Here is an 18,305-nt window from a genome sequence, read left to right on the forward strand (position 1 = left end):
GATTACTTTTTATCTAAAACCTTAAAATAATTAGTTAATGGTCTTTCATCTTTATATACTGTTTTACTTTTTTATTTATATACAATGTGAGACTTAAATTATCCAATAAAAACATTATTATGAAAGTTCATTGTGAATACTTGTCCAAAAATATTCCTGGGTTTTTCTTAAATGTTTTTGAAAGCAATTATAGCAAATTATTAAGTAAAATGCATTACGAAATATTCAAGAGATGTTACCAAATTTCCTGTGAGTAATTTCCCACTAAATAAATTAATGAACAGTTTCTCACTGCATAAAAAAGTTCTGGAATGCAATTCCTTTCCTCACGAATATAAAATCCCTGGAAAAAATAATATTTTCTATAAATTTTGAGAGTTTTTCACGAATATGATAATGAAAAATGTCATTTTTTTTTAGTTATTTGGCTTATAAGTTAGGTTAGCGATTTGAGTTTAGAATAAAATACAAACAATGATTTAGTTTTATATAGTTGACCACGAATTAAATATATTATGAAAGAATTAAATATATTGACATAAAATATTAATTTACACACAAAAATATATATACTTTTTTAGGTGTTGATGGACTAACAAAAATTGACATGTCAAATAATTCAGTTTACATGATGATTAAACCCCTAACAATACATAAGTTAAAATGATAGCCTGATAATATCATAATTTAATATTATGAGTGGTTATTATATTCTCGTATTATCACTTTGAATATTTATATATAATAATTATTATTGTTTATATCGTTTTAAATTAACTAACTCGAGTGGTTTAAACTCAATATTGTGTACATTGCTCAACATTAAACAAAATGAATTGATTAAAAATGATAACAGTAGAAAAGTTTGTGCATAGTTTTTTAGTGAGTTGATTATGTCTAAAGATACTGTTTGAAAAATTAATTGATTGCACAAAACACATTATGCCATTTTATAACCAGACAATTAATTCATCACAACATATAAAAAAAACTATCACTTAACATATAAATAAGTTAGAGGTTTTTTAATGTAGGCTTTATTTAGTTTTATTTATTTTTTATCTATGAGACAAAAATGTTATCTACTTATTTTAAGTAACGCTCATTAGATGTAAGATAGAGAAAAATCATAATAGTTAGATAAATATATAAAGAACGTTAAATAAATATTTTAAATAAAAAGATAAAAGGACTTAGTAATTATTAAAAATATATTAAATATAAGGTTTAATACCTCTTTTGGTCCCTCGAAAAGGGGTCAATGTTCAATGTGGTCCCACATTTTTTTAGAAGTTCAATGTGGTCCCATCTTTTGTAAAAAATGTGCAATCAAGTCCTTTTTGGAAACGGCGTTAAGTTTTTAACGGAGTAGCTGACAGAGTGGACTGAAGTTAGCTACGTGGCTTTGTGTGGGTAATACGTGGCTGTGAGTTGGTGTCAGTGCGTGTTCCATCATCTTCTGCATTTCCCGTATCCTCCACAAACCTAACCCATCTTTTCCATTTTTTTTTCAATTTCCCAAATCAGAAAAAACCTATCTCAGACTGTTTGTGGCATTGCAGTGATCAAAGATGTTGGAGCATCCTCCACCTCCTTTACGTCGACGATCTACTCGCCGCCGTCAAACGCGAATTCTCTGGCCTATACCAATCCCAAAAAACCGAATACCGAGATTTTGACGAGATCTTCCGCCAGCTGCAGATCGAGGCCGAGGCACGCGCCGAGAATTTGAAGAAAACGAATCCCCTCCCCGCGGTGGCTCCTCAAAGGAAACAGCCAAATGACACGTGGCAGGGGGAAGGGAAAAACGCTGGGACAGAAAAAAAGAGTGACGGGGATGGTGATGGGAAGAAAGGGCGTAGAATTGAGAATGGTGGTTTTGTTGTAGCTAAGAATAATTCTAATGCTAACTTGAAGAGTAGTGGTAATGGTAGTGTGAATATTGGGAAAGAGAATGAGAGTGCTAATATAGGGGCTTTTGATGTAAATAGGCTGCAAAAGCTTAAAGGAAAAGGGGACAATGGAAATGGGAACGGGAAGAAGAAAGAGGCCGTTGTTGCTGCCAAGGTTGAACCAAAAAAGGTGGTTAAGAAAAACAGGGTTTGGGATGATTCCCCTCCGCAAACCAAACTAGACTTTACGGATCACCTTGATGGGGTGGGAGATGGGGATAAAAAGGTTGACTTTCTGGCTAAAGAACAAGGGGAGAGTATGATGGATAAAGAAGAGGTTCTTAGCAGTGATAGCGAGGTTGAAGATGATGATGATGATACTGGGAAGGATAGCAAGCCTGAGGCTAAGAAAGATGATGATGATGATACTGGGAAGGATAGCGCTTGAGATTTCAACACACTTCCTCCACGATGATCAATCCCAAATTACCAATTTCTCTAAAACTCCTGAAACCCTAACTTCTGATTTCCTAACCTCAGTAACATTATCAAATTTACCCTCTCACAGCCACGTAGCACCCACTCACAGCCACGTATTACCCACACAAAGCCACGTAGCTAACTTCAGTCCACCCTGTCAGCTGCTCCGTTAAAAACTTAACGCCGTTTCCAAAAAGGACTTGATTGTACACTTTTTACAAAAGATGGGACTACATTGAACTTCTAAAAAAAGGTGGGACCACATTGAACATTGGCCCCCTTTCGAGGGATCAAAAGAGGTATTAAACCTAAATATAACGAGGTATTCTTATATATTGATTGATATTAATAAGTGATAATTAATCATTTTATTTTAAAAATATTTATTTAAAGAAATTATGATTTGAGATATAATAGTTTATTACACAATATTAATTTTAGTCTATACACTGCATCTATTAGACGACTTTATTTATTTTTTAAATGCCTTCTAAAAAATTGTGTTTTCTATAAGTTTTGGTGTAGATCATAATCAAAATTACTATAAGTTAAAATCTCAATTAACATATTTGAATCATAAATAAAAATTTAGATTTGTATTAAAGAAAAATAAACCCAAAAAACTCATCAATATCCTTTTTCTTTTGGACATATTTTTGTGTGTGAGACTACTATTAGAGATTACCTGTTACCAATAAAATCATTTTTTCTTGTAATATATTATATCATATGGATTATAAAAGATAAAGAATATTAACACGATTTCAAAGTATAAGAATAATCAAATTATAATATCTATAATTTTTTTCCCTTATGACATGATCGATCTTTAAATCTCGTAAATAGAAGAACAGTAAAGTTGTTAAAATTTGTATATTTAGATAATCTCAAATACTTTTTTTACAGCAAATATGTTATGTCTTTACCATTTCAAGTACTGGTGTATTTCTTTTAATGAATAATGCACCATTCATATAAAATTTCTATCGTTTCAAAAAAGAAAATTCATACACAAAAGTAAGGTTGATAGTCACCTTTCTTATTGGATTTATTTTTAAAAATATTATACAATTATATACAACTTCCTAAAACTTTGAATATATGGTAGAGAGTTTTGCTTTTAATCATAATTCTATTATTATTGTATTCCTAACACTTTTTAAACACAACACTGTATTAAGTTTATACTTATGATTTATGATTTATGTTCTTGCATAATTGTATATAATTTTATATACAGTACAAATATTATAATTCTACTAAAAACACCTTCATAGTTTAAACCTCACACTTCTGAAATTAGATATGTTATGTCACTTTTCAAAAAATTTATTTAAATGTTTATATATTACGATAAAATATTTTTTTTTTAATTTTCAAGCAACTATTCATTATTATTTGAGAACTTCATCAATCAAATTAATAAATTTATATGCGCACATGGAGCATTAAATTATATAAGATTTACCATTGGCTGTATTCATGCTAGAAAAACGTAAAATAATAATAATAATAATAATAAATTGAACAAACGACTTACAAAATATTTGGTTTTGCTAAGTCTTAATTTCAGATTATAATAAAAAATAGTCAAATGAAACATGTTTAAAAAGTCAATAAATATATAATTTATGGGTAGAAATTTAATTTGAAGTCTTGTAATTCATTTTTCAATAATTTCAGCGCAGGATTTAAAAGGTATTAGTGAGTGATTAGGTTTGATTAAGTTAGATATAAAAAAATTAGGAGTATGAGATTAGGAGATAAAAGAAGGAAGATGAAAATTTTGGATAGATGGCATTGGCATAGATAGGTAACCCTGACTTTGGATTTGGAATAGGACGGAACAGGCCGTAACTTAACTTGTTTGTTGGGAACTTGACCTATCCAAGAGACGAATATCATATACCACACCAATTCATATAAACCCTCATTTCTTCTTTCGTTCTTTTGCATTGTTGTTCCCTTCTTCCCCGTTCAATCCTAACCGAACCCTATCTTGTGTGGAATTGAATTGAATAGAATAGAATTGATATTATTATTTGGGGGAAGAGAAAGATAGAATAAGAAGAAGAAGAAGAAGAAAAGCGGGCACAATTGTTGCAATTGAACGATGTCTGCTGCGGTGTGCGGAAGCAAGAGATCTTTGTTCGAAGAGCTTCCACCTTCCCCGCCAGTATCCAAGAGGCTCCGCTGTTCATCTTCCCCAATTCGCCTCTCTCTTCCTTCCCTCGTCGATCACCTTCGCCCTCTCTTCCCTCATATGGATGATCAGGTTTTCTTTTTTCTTTGATGCTTTCTTTGGTAATTAAATTCAAATTCATCGCTAATTTTGTTTTCTGTTATTCTCACAGATCCTCGAGAAAGCCCTCCAAGAATGTGGTAATGACCTAGATGCTGCCATCAAGAGCCTCCACGGCCTCCGTCTGGGATCTACCGATGATAATTCTCAAGCTGCTCCTCAACCCCACCCTGACACAGGTGTAATTAGGTTACCGTTATTTAAATCCTCACCAAAAGATTAAAGATTATCGATTTTAATTTATAGTTGGATTACTATTATTCTTTAATTTATAGTTGGATTACTATTATTCGTACCCGTGGTTTTTGAATTTCAATTGGATATTCGTTGTGTCTCGTTATCGGCTTTAATTTCTTTGATAAAATTGTATGGCTTAATTAAATGATCTGGTTGGTTTGATTTTGAAAAACTTGCAGGAGCTTTGGAAGAGAATGGGGATGCTGCATCTGCTTCTGGGGGTCAGCCGGCTGCAGACAACTTTCCTGCTGATGGAGCTGAGTGGATTGACTTGTTTGTCAGAGAGATGACATGTGCTACCAGCGTTGATGATGCCAGAGCTCGAGCTGCTAGACTGCTAGAGGTTTTAGAAAAATCTATTAGTGCACACGCCAGTTCTGGGGCAACAACTGCCCTTCAAAGGGTATGTCTCGTGCTTCAATTGCTTCCGTTAACTGTACTTGTTTAAGAATTTGGTCATGGGAATTTGGAAGGCTGTTGTTGTAGATTATAATAGTCTGTGGTACATGCTAGCAAGTTAGCCTGATGCACCTGCATTTGAGGCTTGTATGCATTAAATTTCGTGTGTATGATGCGTTGACATCTTGCATGTAGGTAAGTAATGTTCTCAACGGATAGCTACATGTTGAAGTATCAGTTTGGTTATATTAATAACTGATGTGATAGTTTTGGTTGTTGTCACTCATGAGTGGTTTTCACTTTCAGGAAAATTTGATGCTGAAGGAGCAAATTGAAGCCCTGACTAAGGAGAAAAATTGTTTTAAAAGTGCTTTTAGAATCCAGCTTGAACGCCTTTCGGATTACGATAGTAAAACCCAAGAGTTGCAGCAGTTGAAGCAGTTGGTGTCTCAATATCAGGAGCAGATCAGAACTCTTGAGGTACAGTTTTGTCCAGGTTGATTTCAAAGTCGTACATTGGGATTTGAAGTTTGAAATTGAACTATTATCTGCATAAATTTTGAATCCCTTTCCTTTATAAAATTGAAGAGGAAAGGAGAAAATGCTGTTAGCATTTTGCTTTAGAAATAGGAATGACTTGATTGATGATCATGGATATGCTACTGTGTATATCCTCGCGGGATTTAGACTTGGTAGTAATTCTACTATCTCCAATCAACCACAGATCTTTTAAGTCAGAATTTTCCTTTTATTCATCTCCCAACTTCCTCCTTCTTTGTCTTATCCTATGCTTCAACCTGTCCATTGTTTCAGACTGTTAAGATATGAGGAGATACTATTTCTTCAACCCATAGACAGAGGGATTGGTAGTTATAATGGTGGATGCAATTCTTAGATTAATAATCATGACCCATTTTTGTTCAGTTAAAACTTTTTTGTGCTTGCTGATGAATGCTGTGTCTTGTGGTTTTTTTGACAGGTGAATAACTATGCTTTGCGGATGCATTTGAATCAGGCACAACAGTACAACTCTTTTCCTGGGCGTTTCCCTCCTGATGCCTTCTAGAGCGATCTGTATGTAGAATATTAATTTAGGCATAGCTGCATTTGGTTAATTAATTATCCCAGAGAAAAATGCTTGTTGCTGATTTGTTGCAGTTGTGTTGCTCCTGTAGGTCAAGGAATGGTAACTATTCCCACAGTTCGGGGGTGATTTGGATAGAATTTGACACTATAGATGAGAGTATTCGTCAGTTAATTCAACTATTTATCACTACTTTAGCATCGAGATTTGAGTGTACTGTAATTACTATGAATGCTAAGATCACTTGATGTACCACCACAACAGTTTACTGCCAATTATGTTTTAAATTGAGTTTACTATTTTCGATTATTACTATTGCAGTCCTTATTCCATACAAGATAATATTGATTTCCATGTAGAGATGATATACTTGTTCCAAGTTTTGATGGGTTAAATGATTGAGTTTGTGCTTTGTACATTTTTTTTTTTTCTGGGAAAGTTAGTTGTAGATGTGTAATTAGAGTTTGTTTTTCATATAGAAATGCTGTGATCCAGATTAAGAAAATACAAAAGAGAAGACGATGTAGTAACATTATATTACATTGTTTTTATCTAATCATAATTTTCAAGTCATCTATTGATTGTGGTTAATCTTGTATGAGATGTTTGAAATAAAATTTTTGACTTTGATAATTAAGATTAGTCATAATACCAATCTAGAGGGTTGACTATAGGAATGTTTTGAATAAAATATGTCGATGAGCTCTTTGTAGTAAGTACTATTTTGAGAAACAAATTGATTCAAACTCTTATATGCTAGGTTTGAATAAAATTGTAATCCAAACTTGATAAATAATGAAAAAGGCTTTGAGATGGACAATTTTTCCATACATAAAATCCCTCTCATATTTAGCTATCTGATTTTACTTACTAAAATATTAAATCATGACAAATTTTCAACCATCATATTTTACGCAGTCTATGCATCAACAACTTTGTTAATTTCATATTTAGTTTTTTAAATTAGTCATCTATTAGGTTTGTTATAATTATTTTTTCTTTTAGTCCTTTGCAAGGAAGATATAATAACAAGCAAGACTAATTAAGAAGAGATTGAATTATATGAGTCCATTTATAATAAAAAAATATTATTTTCATCGAGTATCTATATAAATGTGTTCTTTAGGAGACTTTCTTCAAGTTCATAGTTTATATCAACTTATATATAGTTTTTTGTAATCTTTTATAAGTGATGAAAGTCTCCTTCTTAGTCCAATTAACTTTCTGATTGTATCTTTTTCTCTTTAAATGAATGAATTCAATCAAAACCTAGGTTTCGAGATTCATTATTTCACTTCCTTTCATATAATACATAAGTGAAAACAAAGACATCAGTTGTCAAAACAGATAATCTGACTTAATTTGGCCCGGCTTATCATGGGTTGGTCACTCAGTGAGTCAATCCATCTCGGCTCACTTATTAGCGAGTTGAAAAAATTCGAACCCGACCTGACCTATCACGGGTTGGTGGGTTAAACGGGTTGACTCACTGACTCATTTAATTATAAACTTTTTTAAAATAAAAAAATTACAATTTTTTAAATTCAAATCTAAATAAAAGTCACACATGTTAAACTCCAAATTCAAAATAAAAAAAAAAGTATTATACAATCTAAGCATAATCCAAAAACATGTACGTGAACTAATAAGTTTTTAATATTGATAACTTTTGTATCACTTGTCCATTTATAATATTAGAGTCTTGAATAGATAAATCTATAATATATTTTTTTTCTCAAAACATTTTCTTTATAACCATCTATAATATAATAAAAAAATGTTAACTAATAATATTAAAACAAAAAATAATAAATAATTAAATTAAATTAGGTAGGTTCCAACTCGACTCACAACGGATCAACTTGGTGAGTCGGGTTCTAAGTGAGCCGAGTTAAAAACTAGCCCGCATAAAAAAATTACATTTTTTTCAAGAGGGTTTCTCCCTACACCACCACATTTCTCATTTACCCTTCATTTACTTCTATTAGAGAGTTAAAAATAGTTGGTAAAAAAATTTCCTTTGCACCAACGTCCAACCACCAGTTAAAAGCGATCCCACTATAAAATGTAATGCACCCCACATATAAAATGTAATGCATCCCCGACATACAAAATGTAATGCTATTGTACATTATGCTAAATACATAAATATATTATGTAAATAAAGTTAAAAAGATTAAACTAATAAAGGAAAAAAAATTAAACACTCATTCACACTTTCAAAATGCATTTACAGTACGTGTTCAGGCTTAATCATGTAAAAAAATTTAAATACATAAATATATTCTATAAATAAAGCTAAAAATAAAAAAATAATAAACACTGAAATCAAAAGGTCAAAACAAATATGGAAGATCAGTTTTGCCTTCACCGGATGTGAACATCTGCCAACGGATGTTGACACATCCATTAAAGGCCAAACGGATCTTCCATATCCGTTTTGACCTTCTGGTTTCAGTGATTTCATGGACAAATCAGACGACAACATACAATAACACTACATACAACATAACAAAATCACAACACATACAAAACCTAAATAACAAACCAACCTGAATCTGAAGAGAGGAAACCAAGAACAAACCACACTCCACTTCACACTCCTCTTCATGAACCTCAAACATAGCTTAATGGAAGCACACGATGCAAGCACGAAAGGAAAACGAATGGAGGAAAGGAGGAAAAATATGTAAAAAAAATCAAAAAAAGATGAAGAAAGTAGGAAGGAGAAAGAATGAAGAGAAATGAGATTTTGTGGATGTGTGGGGTAAGCGGCCGCAAAAGAAAGGGAAAGAAGATTAGGGTTTTTTAGATTAAATAGGATAAAAGTAAAAATAATTCTACTCAAAGGTAGTTTTCGAATAAAATAAAATTAAAGATAAGTATTTAGTGGTGTAGAAGAATAGTGTGGTAGTGGAGGGAGTAACCCTCTTTTTTCAAACCCAAATCGGCTTAAATCCGTGATGAGTCAGATTGACTCACGGATTACAATCTATTTTGATAATACTATATACCGTCACTGGATAAAGAAATAGTGAATATACCGAAATATAAAATCATAGAAATATAAAATCATAGAAATATAAAATGATAGAAAATTAGAACTCCTTTGTTCTCCTCCATGAATGTTAGAAAACAAAAAAGAAAATATATTTTATAAAGATATTATTGTTTTAATATCTATTAAAACTAATAAATTTTTACACATACTTTACCTTTACCTTTTTTTTTTACAAATATAAAATTTAACATTTTTTAACAACCTTGTAAAAAAAGTGTAAAAGAACTCTTTCCTATTTTATGATCCCATGTTAAAAACATTATCAGACCACACAACTTATCTTGCGGGTCCCACGAGGTCCCTCCTTTTGCTGGTTCGTAGCAATGGCAACGCCATACAAGCTGACCTTTGTGCTTGACACACTTAGCCTATTTCCCACCCACACACGCGCGTAGACGCAGAGAGGGTAAACTAAAATCATGAACACAAACACAAACACACACACAATTTCCCCGCAGTCGTTCTCATCTTCTTAGTTATCAGTATTCTCTCATTCATTCCATCCATTTTTGCATTCTTTCAATGGCCGCTGCAACCCTCTCTCTGCTTCCTCCCTCCACGTGTCCCTGCTTCTGCGGCACCGTCCATCTCCGCTCTCACAACAGCTTCATTTCCATTCATTCTCCTTCCTTTTCAACTTCCTTCTCCTCGGTTTCCAATCCCAACCTCGCTCCCACGCGCCGCCGCTTCCACACTGTCTTCGCCGCTTCCTCCGACTACTATTCCACTCTCGGAATCTCCAAATCCGCCACAGGAAAGGAAATCAAAGCTGCTTATCGAAAGTTAGCTCGTCAGGTATGTATCCAATTCTACTTCTCTATCAAAATCCATTTCGAATCCCAAGTTGATTATGAGCTTCCGGTAGCGAATTAGAAATTGCAAGGAATTCGAGTTGTTATTCAGTTATCCGATGGGAATCGTTGCGATTTCGTGGCTACTTGTTGGAATTTGAACTATGCAATGCACTTGATAGTTTATTCAGATATTCGTAATTACCCTGATTTTGTGTTCATCGTTTTCTCTTCAGTATCATCCTGATGTAAATAAGGAGCCCGGTGCGACTGAAAAGTTCAAAGAGATTAGTGCTGCGTATGAGGTTTGCATGGAAACTACACTGCTGACTATCGTGTTATGCTATGCTACTCTTCTTTACTGGACCTCTATGCATGTTTAGTATCACTTTTGAAAGCAGTCCACTGATATTTTGCTCTAGCAAATGAATGGATGTCTTGTTTAGGGTCCTAACGCGAGTGCTGTTTTCTTTTATCTTTTAGTTTTCTGTAAATTTTACATTGGAGGCCCAACTGTTTTGGTCTATACTTAACTTTAATAATTTGTTTTTTGTATGTAATCAGTAGGGAATTAGCTGCCTCTGGTTAGATCCGACGTTTATTTCCTTTTAATTCTAAGGTTTTCATATCGGAATGAATTTTTACTTTTCAAATATTTTCATCTATTTTCATGCATTGCCTGGTCGAATCTATTGACAGCCAATATAAAGCATCTTTGAGCCAGGGACAAACCTAGATGCAATTCTCCATTTGAATTTGGAGTTTCACTTCGGTAACCTTTGCGTACCTTTAATGCAAATATTCATTATACAAATTATTAAAGAAGTTTCCATTTCTAATTGGAAAACAGTGTGAAAAGTACATAAAGAATTGCGCCTACATTTTCTCAATGAGAAAGGGGCTATTATTCTAAAAATATTTGAATGCTTTTTAGAAGATGACAGATCAAATCACAACATACAACATTTCAAAGCATAGATAAGAAAAAAGTGATTACCATCAAGTAATAGGTGTATACTGTGTAGTTCGAGCCCATACTCTTATTTATTTACCTTTTTGTGTGCGGTGTCTTAAAGGACTCAATATCAAAAGTTTTATGATAGTCTTTACTTGTTGCTCATTCCTTGGAAATGTTTAAAACTTGTAGATTATTCTGGAACAATGGCATCAACCAGTCTTATGCCCGTATACCACTGAGTGCACAGTTATTTTGAATTATATTTGTGATATCAGTTTTTGAATTATGAATCATAACATTGTCAGGTGCTATCAGATGATAAAAAGAGGGCTTTATATGATCAATATGGCGAGGCAGGAGTTAAGAGTGCAGTTGGAGGAGGCTCAAGTGCCTACACGGTATTTTTTTATATGAATTTCGGGAGCACTACATATATGAAAGGATGAATCACCATAAAATAATTCGCTGGTCAGCAGAATTTGTGGTTAATATACTGATAGCTCCAATGCGCATAAGTTGTCTTATGTTTTGGGAAAAAAACTGAAATGCATGGCAATTAAAGTTGCACCTTACTTTTGGTACTTCTCTAAGGTAGATTTATATTTAGCAATTTATTTCTTGCAGACAAATCCTTTTGATTTATTTGAGACATTTTTTGGGCCAAGTATGGGTGGCTTTGGAGGCATGGATCCGACTGGATTTGGAACTCGTCGTCGTAGTACTGTTACTAAGGGTGAAGACATTCGGTGAGTTGTGGGCTGTTCGTTATTCTTTATTTACCATTTTAGTCTAGTGAATGATTACTATATTTAGCTAGTTAAAGTAAATATTGGTACTGCATAAGTAGGAGCAAACTTCACTCTACCAAACTGGTTTGTGAGGTTGATTTAAGTTTAAATTCAACTATCTTCATATAGTATCAAAGTCATTTAAAGTCTATCTCAGTGGAGATATGGGCCTATCATGTCACCCATTATCATGCAAACCTCACTTCACCAAATTAGTTTTGTAAGGTTGAATTAGGTTTAAATTTCATTACCTTAATAACTTTATTTATATATAGTTAATACTACCTGGTGAGATTATCCTTAGTTTTCTCAACTTGTTAAGAGAAGTTTGGGCTCTTATTCTACATTGATTTTTTGAATATTTAGTTTTTGTTGAGCTCAATGGACATTACTTGATTATATATAGTTAATTCCACTAGGATAGTCTAGACTTGGTAAAGGAAAATAAAAACATGGCAAAACAACAATAGCGAAGGTTTCCTTCATGTTCCGTTTTAATCTCCACTACACTCTACCCATTTCACAGTGTCGAAAATAATTCAACCTTCTTTCCTCATTAGTGTCTGTGTGATTCCAAACCAACTTAATCGATTTTGTCATCTTTTCATCTGTAGGTGGCATACCAATATTCCTAATACAATATATTCTCTCTTTTTCTTTTCTTACTTTGTAATGGTCCTCCTTAAGGATTAAAGGTACAAAAGGAACAAATCCACAAAGAGGGAAAATGTATAATGCTTTGGTTGGGGTAAGAGTATTGATTAGGGGAAGCGATTGTTTGTGAGACAATTAGTTGACACTCAAAACACATCTATATATGACATGAACCAAGAACAGAATTGGGGAAAAGAAAACAAAGATTTTTGTTGATATATTGAAATTGAACATAAGAGATCTCTCTCCAATGATTTTCCGTTCATAGACACCAATTTTCTCCTTTGAGAGAGAAAATCTCAATCTGCAACTTCGCAAGATAGAATGAATCCTTTCCGCTCACATTCTGTTATTTAACTTCCTAATTCCCAAATTAACTAACTAGTTTTTTTAATTGTCCTTACTCCTAAAACATATAATATTAATACAGGGAAAATTAAAAATAAAAAGACAATTATTTTCTCCAATTGTTATTTGGTGATTTGAAATTCTATAATTTAATATTTATATCATATCCTATCACATCAATTCTGCATTAAGAACATGTGACTTGATAGTTCTGCATATGGAAATGTTGCATCTTCCGAACTGTGATTTGGAATGATTTGTGATTCAAATGTCAACAGGTATGATTTTTCCTTGGAGTTTTCTGAGGCAATTTTTGGAACAGAGAAAGAATTCGATCTTTCTCATTTGGAAACATGTGAAGTCTGCACTGGTACCGGAGCAAAAATAGGCTCCAAGATGAGAGTATGTTCAACTTGTGGTGGGAGGGGTCAGGTGATGAGGACTGAACAAACACCTTTTGGGATGTTCTCACAGGTAATTATTGTTCTTTCCTCATGGATCTGTATATATATTTTTCCCTTTAATTTTGTATACTGTACTGTTGTGTCTTCCAAATAAGTTTCTCTATTGGGGGCAGACATTCTGCATGTCCCTTTGTAATTTTCCATTTCTTTTCATGAATTGTGGACATCCTCATGCTTTACTTGTGGGAGTTATTGATTTATTTTGCAATTGGTTATATTACTTCATACGATCATCTTCATTTTGTGCAGTTTTCTTGCACAAGGTAAAAACCTTGTACTTTTCGTCTGCCTGAGAGTACTTTTCCATCCTAATATCTTTCTCAATTCTAGGTTTCAGTATGTCCAAGCTGTGGAGGGGATGGAGAAGTCATATCTGAATATTGTCGTAAATGCAATGGTGAAGGACGAATACGGATTAAGAAAAATATTAAAGTTAAAGTTCCTCCTGGTGTTAGCTCAGGCAGTATTTTAAGAGTTTCTGGGGAGGGTGATGCTGGACCAAGAGGGTATGTTGTTTTTATATTAATGTCTGACGTTTGTATTGTGAAAGTCTTTGACCAACTACTTCATAATAATTATATTGAGAATTTGTGTGTTTTGCTTGTATTGTAAATGACATGGATACACGATTCCATCAGTGAGTAAGTTTGTCTTGCTCTCTGACGAAGGAAGGATGGATCTTCAAAAAGGAGTATTAGTATGTCCTGCTTAATCTAAAAGAACATAAATAGGCGAAGGAAAGACATCCTCACAAGTGTAGCTGTCCAGGGATGGACAAATGCCCCCTTCGAAAACTTGAGCACATATCTATAATAAATGACTCTTAAGGGTGGGATATGAAGAATGTTGCAGTACAACCTACTCCATATGTAAATACCTAATGGGAAATGTATGTAAATAGAGCAACATATTGGTCATAAATTATCCTAATGCTTCTTTAAATGGAGGTGGTTTACTTCTATGTGAATTTAGACTATTTTATTGTTCAAAACATGATCTGGAAGTTGCTATATATCTTGTCATAGCAGGGGACCTCCTGGAGATCTTTATGTCTATCTTGACGTGCAAGAGATACCTGGAATTCAAAGGGACGACATTAATCTCTCCTCAACAATATCAATCAGTTATCTAGATGCAATACTGGGGGCTGTTGTGAAGGTAAATTAATTTAGTTGGTACTCTTGGTTTGAGTTCGACTTGGGTCATTTCACATAGGCTGGACACTTTTGGTCCTCTTAGTTTTAGTGGAAATATCATTATTCTAGTAATTTTCATTGTTATTCTTATACATGTTACCGCTTGTAAAACTTGACGCCTGGCATAGTCTTTGGTATTCTGTTCAGGCCTTGACCTTAAAGTATTTTTTTTTCCCCATAATAATGCTATATCAGCTCTTATAATACTCACATATCTTCCTTTGGGTGGAAACTGTAGCATGACCTGAAAGTAATTTTGTTGCCTTGTGCGTCTCATAAAGATTCATAACTGATGTTACCAAATGATATTTTTGCAAAAATGTTCAGCTAATAAGATTATGATTGACTGAATATACAGTGTTCCCTTTTTTTATATTTTATGATATTTATTACTTTTTATCATTGAATATTAAGTTACAAGGTTTAACATATACTAGATATTTTGTTATTTTTCGCGTAGCGTTTTTTTCTTTTGGTATATCATTGGTGTCAGCTGTTAATAATTTGTGCACTCACCTTCGATGGATTGAATTTGGTACCTAAACAGGTAAAAACAGTTGAAGGAATTTCGGAACTACAAATACCTGCTGGTACCCAACCCGGAGATGTCCTCGTCCTTGCAAGAAAAGGTGTACCAAAATTAAATAAACCATCAATTCGTGGTGACCACTTATTCACTGTTAAGGTTACAATACCAAAACGTATTAGGTAATGAGTCTTCATGTATTGTTCTTTTATACTCATTTGATGAATCTATATCAGAGGTTTGATATCAATTGTCTCTGCACTGCATCTTTAGTACAAAGGAACGTGAGTTGCTTGAAGAACTTGGTTCTCTAGGTGACGCAAGCAAACGTTTAAAATCTCGGCCTAAGACCCACTCTTCAAGTAGGTGGTTTTTTTTATTATTGACATATCTGTTAGTTTTCCACCCTCCCTATTCTACAATCTATAGGAGCATTTGGTCATTTGACAGCTTTAATCTTTTATATAACCTGACATTCGATCAGGTCTTTGCAACACGTTTTCATGTTGCAATAGAGAAATCCTACAATGCAATGAGTACACACTATATTTGAGCCGTGAACCATATTTTTACCTTCTGTATCAGGTGTTACGGAAACTCCTACACTTCAAAAGGATGAAAGTCCAACAGTAACATCAGAAGAAAAAAGTGAGAAATCAGAAGACGAAAACGATGTATGGAATAAATTGAAGGACTTTGCTGGGTAATAATTTTCTCATATTTTATTTTAATTTTTCCATAAATGTGTATGGAGAGCCTTGGATTTTCACAAGTCGAAAACATGAATTCTGATTGTAATACCTAAATTATGCAGATAAACATTCCTCTTTTCATTAAAAAAATCAAATAAAGCATTTCAGTTTTAATGAGACGTAGTTGAAGAATCTCCTTAATATACCACGGGCTCTTGAAAGGACTTGTAGTTCTGTCATTTATAAGTTCATGAGCCCTTTAATCTATATCAATTTATTTCCGTACTCCAATGCTATTTGACCATGTAAGAAATGATTCTGTACATGAGTGAGTGTCTTTCTCATTGAGTTGATGCATCGGAATGGAGATTTTTGGTTCTATGTTTGATCGTTGATGCTTTTTACTATTGTTTGAGTCCTCACAAATGTTTTGACGAGAAAAGAAATGCTGAACTGGACTGGCTTATCGGTGCAGATTGATAGATTGTTTTAAATGTGCCGTTTATTGTGATTCTATAGGATTCTAAATTTCCGAAGAAAAAAAAAATTGTTTGTACTGGTCCTACTGTTAGATTGAAAGTTTTTTCGGTCATTGGTATTTGGTAATTGTTTCATTCACATGTTTGTGAGTTGAGTGCAATGTCCGAAACTTACCGTCAATGAATCCTGCAGATCTGTGGCAAATGGAGCTTTCAAGTGGCTGAAAGATAATCTCTAGTCCCATGGGGTTGTTGAATGGAGCAGAATCTTCAAGATAGGTTTGCAGTGCTTATGATTTCAGTAGTTACTGGAAGGAAAGGAACTAATGGAGACAATATTTTCTTCAAATGCTTTAACTGAATTTAGCTACGCGGCAAAATCAAACAAGTAGTGATGCTTATTCTTTTATTTGTTTTTTTTTCTTGTAAATTTTTGAACAAGACGATTTATACAGAATAACTTGTTCAAGGATAGTCGAATTGTACTCTATGAGCAGGTTGCACTAAGAAAGCTAGTGTACATCTGAAAGGAAGTCTAACCTCTGTTCGAGTGAATTACCTAAAAAATAGATTTTAGTAAGTTAATCCTTGTGTTTAGTTCCACTCTTCGCATAGTTTTATATTTTCTACTAACACATTGAATAAACTAAGACATTAAATTAGTTTCTAGATTCATACTTCTAAAATGAGAAAAAACAATATTTGATTATTGAAATTGACTAATAAATTATTTCAGTTATTAAGTAGCCATCAATTTGAACTCTGAATTGGGTAATTGTCAGTTAGCTTCTTAGAATGCATCATTTAATGAGATTAAGGGCCCAAAAAACTGATGATCGTCAAATTTAAATATTAAGTGGATAATATTTGTCAAATTTATAGTCTAGATTAATTGACTTTATTATTTCAGGTTAAAAATTCAAAACCTAAATCTAATATTTTTGTCTCCTCTACATTACTTAATGATTTTTTTAAATGAAATTTTAGACATCATTGTAAAAAAATATAAAACTTTTAGCTACTTTTTTTGTCAATTTTATTATTATATGGTCTAATAGACATAATAAAAATTGGGGTGCAATAAGATCTTTTAAATCCCTCGTTATGAACCGTCTAAACTTACGTTTTTTTAAGATCATATTCACATATTAAACATGAACAATTTAGTGTATTGGTTATTATTTACTTATTGTTACATGTTGTTATTTATTACATTGTCATTATACATATATTTACAAAAATCCTAATTCTTTACAAATATCCTAATTTTCTTATTGATTTTGAGGATAGGAAAGTTCTTTTATAAGTCTCTCATCTCATTTTAACATTAAGCTAGATAACAAAAAGCTTTCAAAACCACGTTTAAGATCTTATAACCTGTTTACAAGTCCACACTCTAAATTCCGGTGAAATCATTTATAATATAAAAAATGACTATTTAAATGCAAAATTAGTTATACAAATAATTTATTTCTTTTATAACTTTTTGCAACCGTATTTTCTAAATAATTCACACAAGTTATCTAAAAAATTCAATTTATTCACTTAAACATATTTTTTTCTACATGACTTATTTATAATAATAATAATAAAGTACAAAATTACATATTAAAACAGTGTTTTCAATGACTGATTCAAACCCGCTAATAAGTCAGATAGGATAGTTTGATTTTTAACGAGCCTTATTATTAATATTACTAGATTTAATTTTATACCGTCGTAGAAATTATGTGGACTCACATGCACTTACAAATAGAAATTATGTCAACTGTATGTATTCAAGTTATGTCAACAAATACGTAGCATTCACGAATTATGTTTTACCAATCCTGCTTAGTTCTTTGAAAACAAGTACAACAGCAAAAACACAAATTGTTCTAACGAAAATGGTGAGCTACTGGAAGGTCGAACCAGTCTCAATACCATCATCAATGATGAAAAATAATGTTCTTTT

At 32.7% G+C, this 18,305-nt stretch overlaps 3 protein-coding genes across 3 annotated transcripts; all 3 read left to right on the top strand.

The window, feature by feature from the left end:
• The first annotated feature begins 232 nt into the window (after positions 1–232).
• On the top strand, positions 233–2,340 carry LOC124832186 (uncharacterized). The gene is made up of 2 exons (XM_047306324.2): positions 233–249; positions 1,563–2,340. Exons 1-2 carry the CDS (start codon positions 233–235, stop codon positions 2,338–2,340), a joined length of 795 nt encoding a protein of 264 aa, XP_047162280.2.
• Positions 2,341–4,190: 1,850 nt separating this feature from the next.
• LOC124832196 (uncharacterized) lies at positions 4,191–6,703 on the top strand. Its single transcript, XM_047306334.2, has 6 exons — positions 4,191–4,647; positions 4,727–4,853; positions 5,091–5,314; positions 5,617–5,790; positions 6,290–6,384; positions 6,486–6,703. The coding sequence occupies exons 1-5, from the start codon at positions 4,486–4,488 to the stop codon at positions 6,374–6,376; spliced, it is 774 nt and encodes a 257-aa protein (XP_047162290.2). The 5' UTR covers positions 4,191–4,485; the 3' UTR covers positions 6,377–6,384; positions 6,486–6,703.
• A 3,092-nt stretch (positions 6,704–9,795) lies between these two features.
• On the top strand, positions 9,796–16,936 carry LOC124832195 (Molecular chaperone Hsp40/DnaJ family protein). Its single transcript, XM_047306333.2, has 11 exons — positions 9,796–10,250; positions 10,483–10,551; positions 11,510–11,602; positions 11,829–11,950; positions 13,273–13,468; positions 13,789–13,964; positions 14,487–14,616; positions 15,202–15,362; positions 15,454–15,542; positions 15,766–15,883; positions 16,545–16,936. The coding sequence occupies exons 1-11, from the start codon at positions 9,978–9,980 to the stop codon at positions 16,588–16,590; spliced, it is 1,473 nt and encodes a 490-aa protein (XP_047162289.1). The 5' UTR covers positions 9,796–9,977; the 3' UTR covers positions 16,591–16,936.
• Positions 16,937–18,305: the final 1,369 nt, after the last annotated feature.

This window comes from Vigna umbellata, chromosome 6, assembly GCF_029865625.1.
Source record: "Vigna umbellata cultivar VRB3 chromosome 6, Vumbellata_1.0, whole genome shotgun sequence".
In the NCBI taxonomy this organism is placed as follows: domain Eukaryota; kingdom Viridiplantae; phylum Streptophyta; class Magnoliopsida; order Fabales; family Fabaceae; genus Vigna; species Vigna umbellata.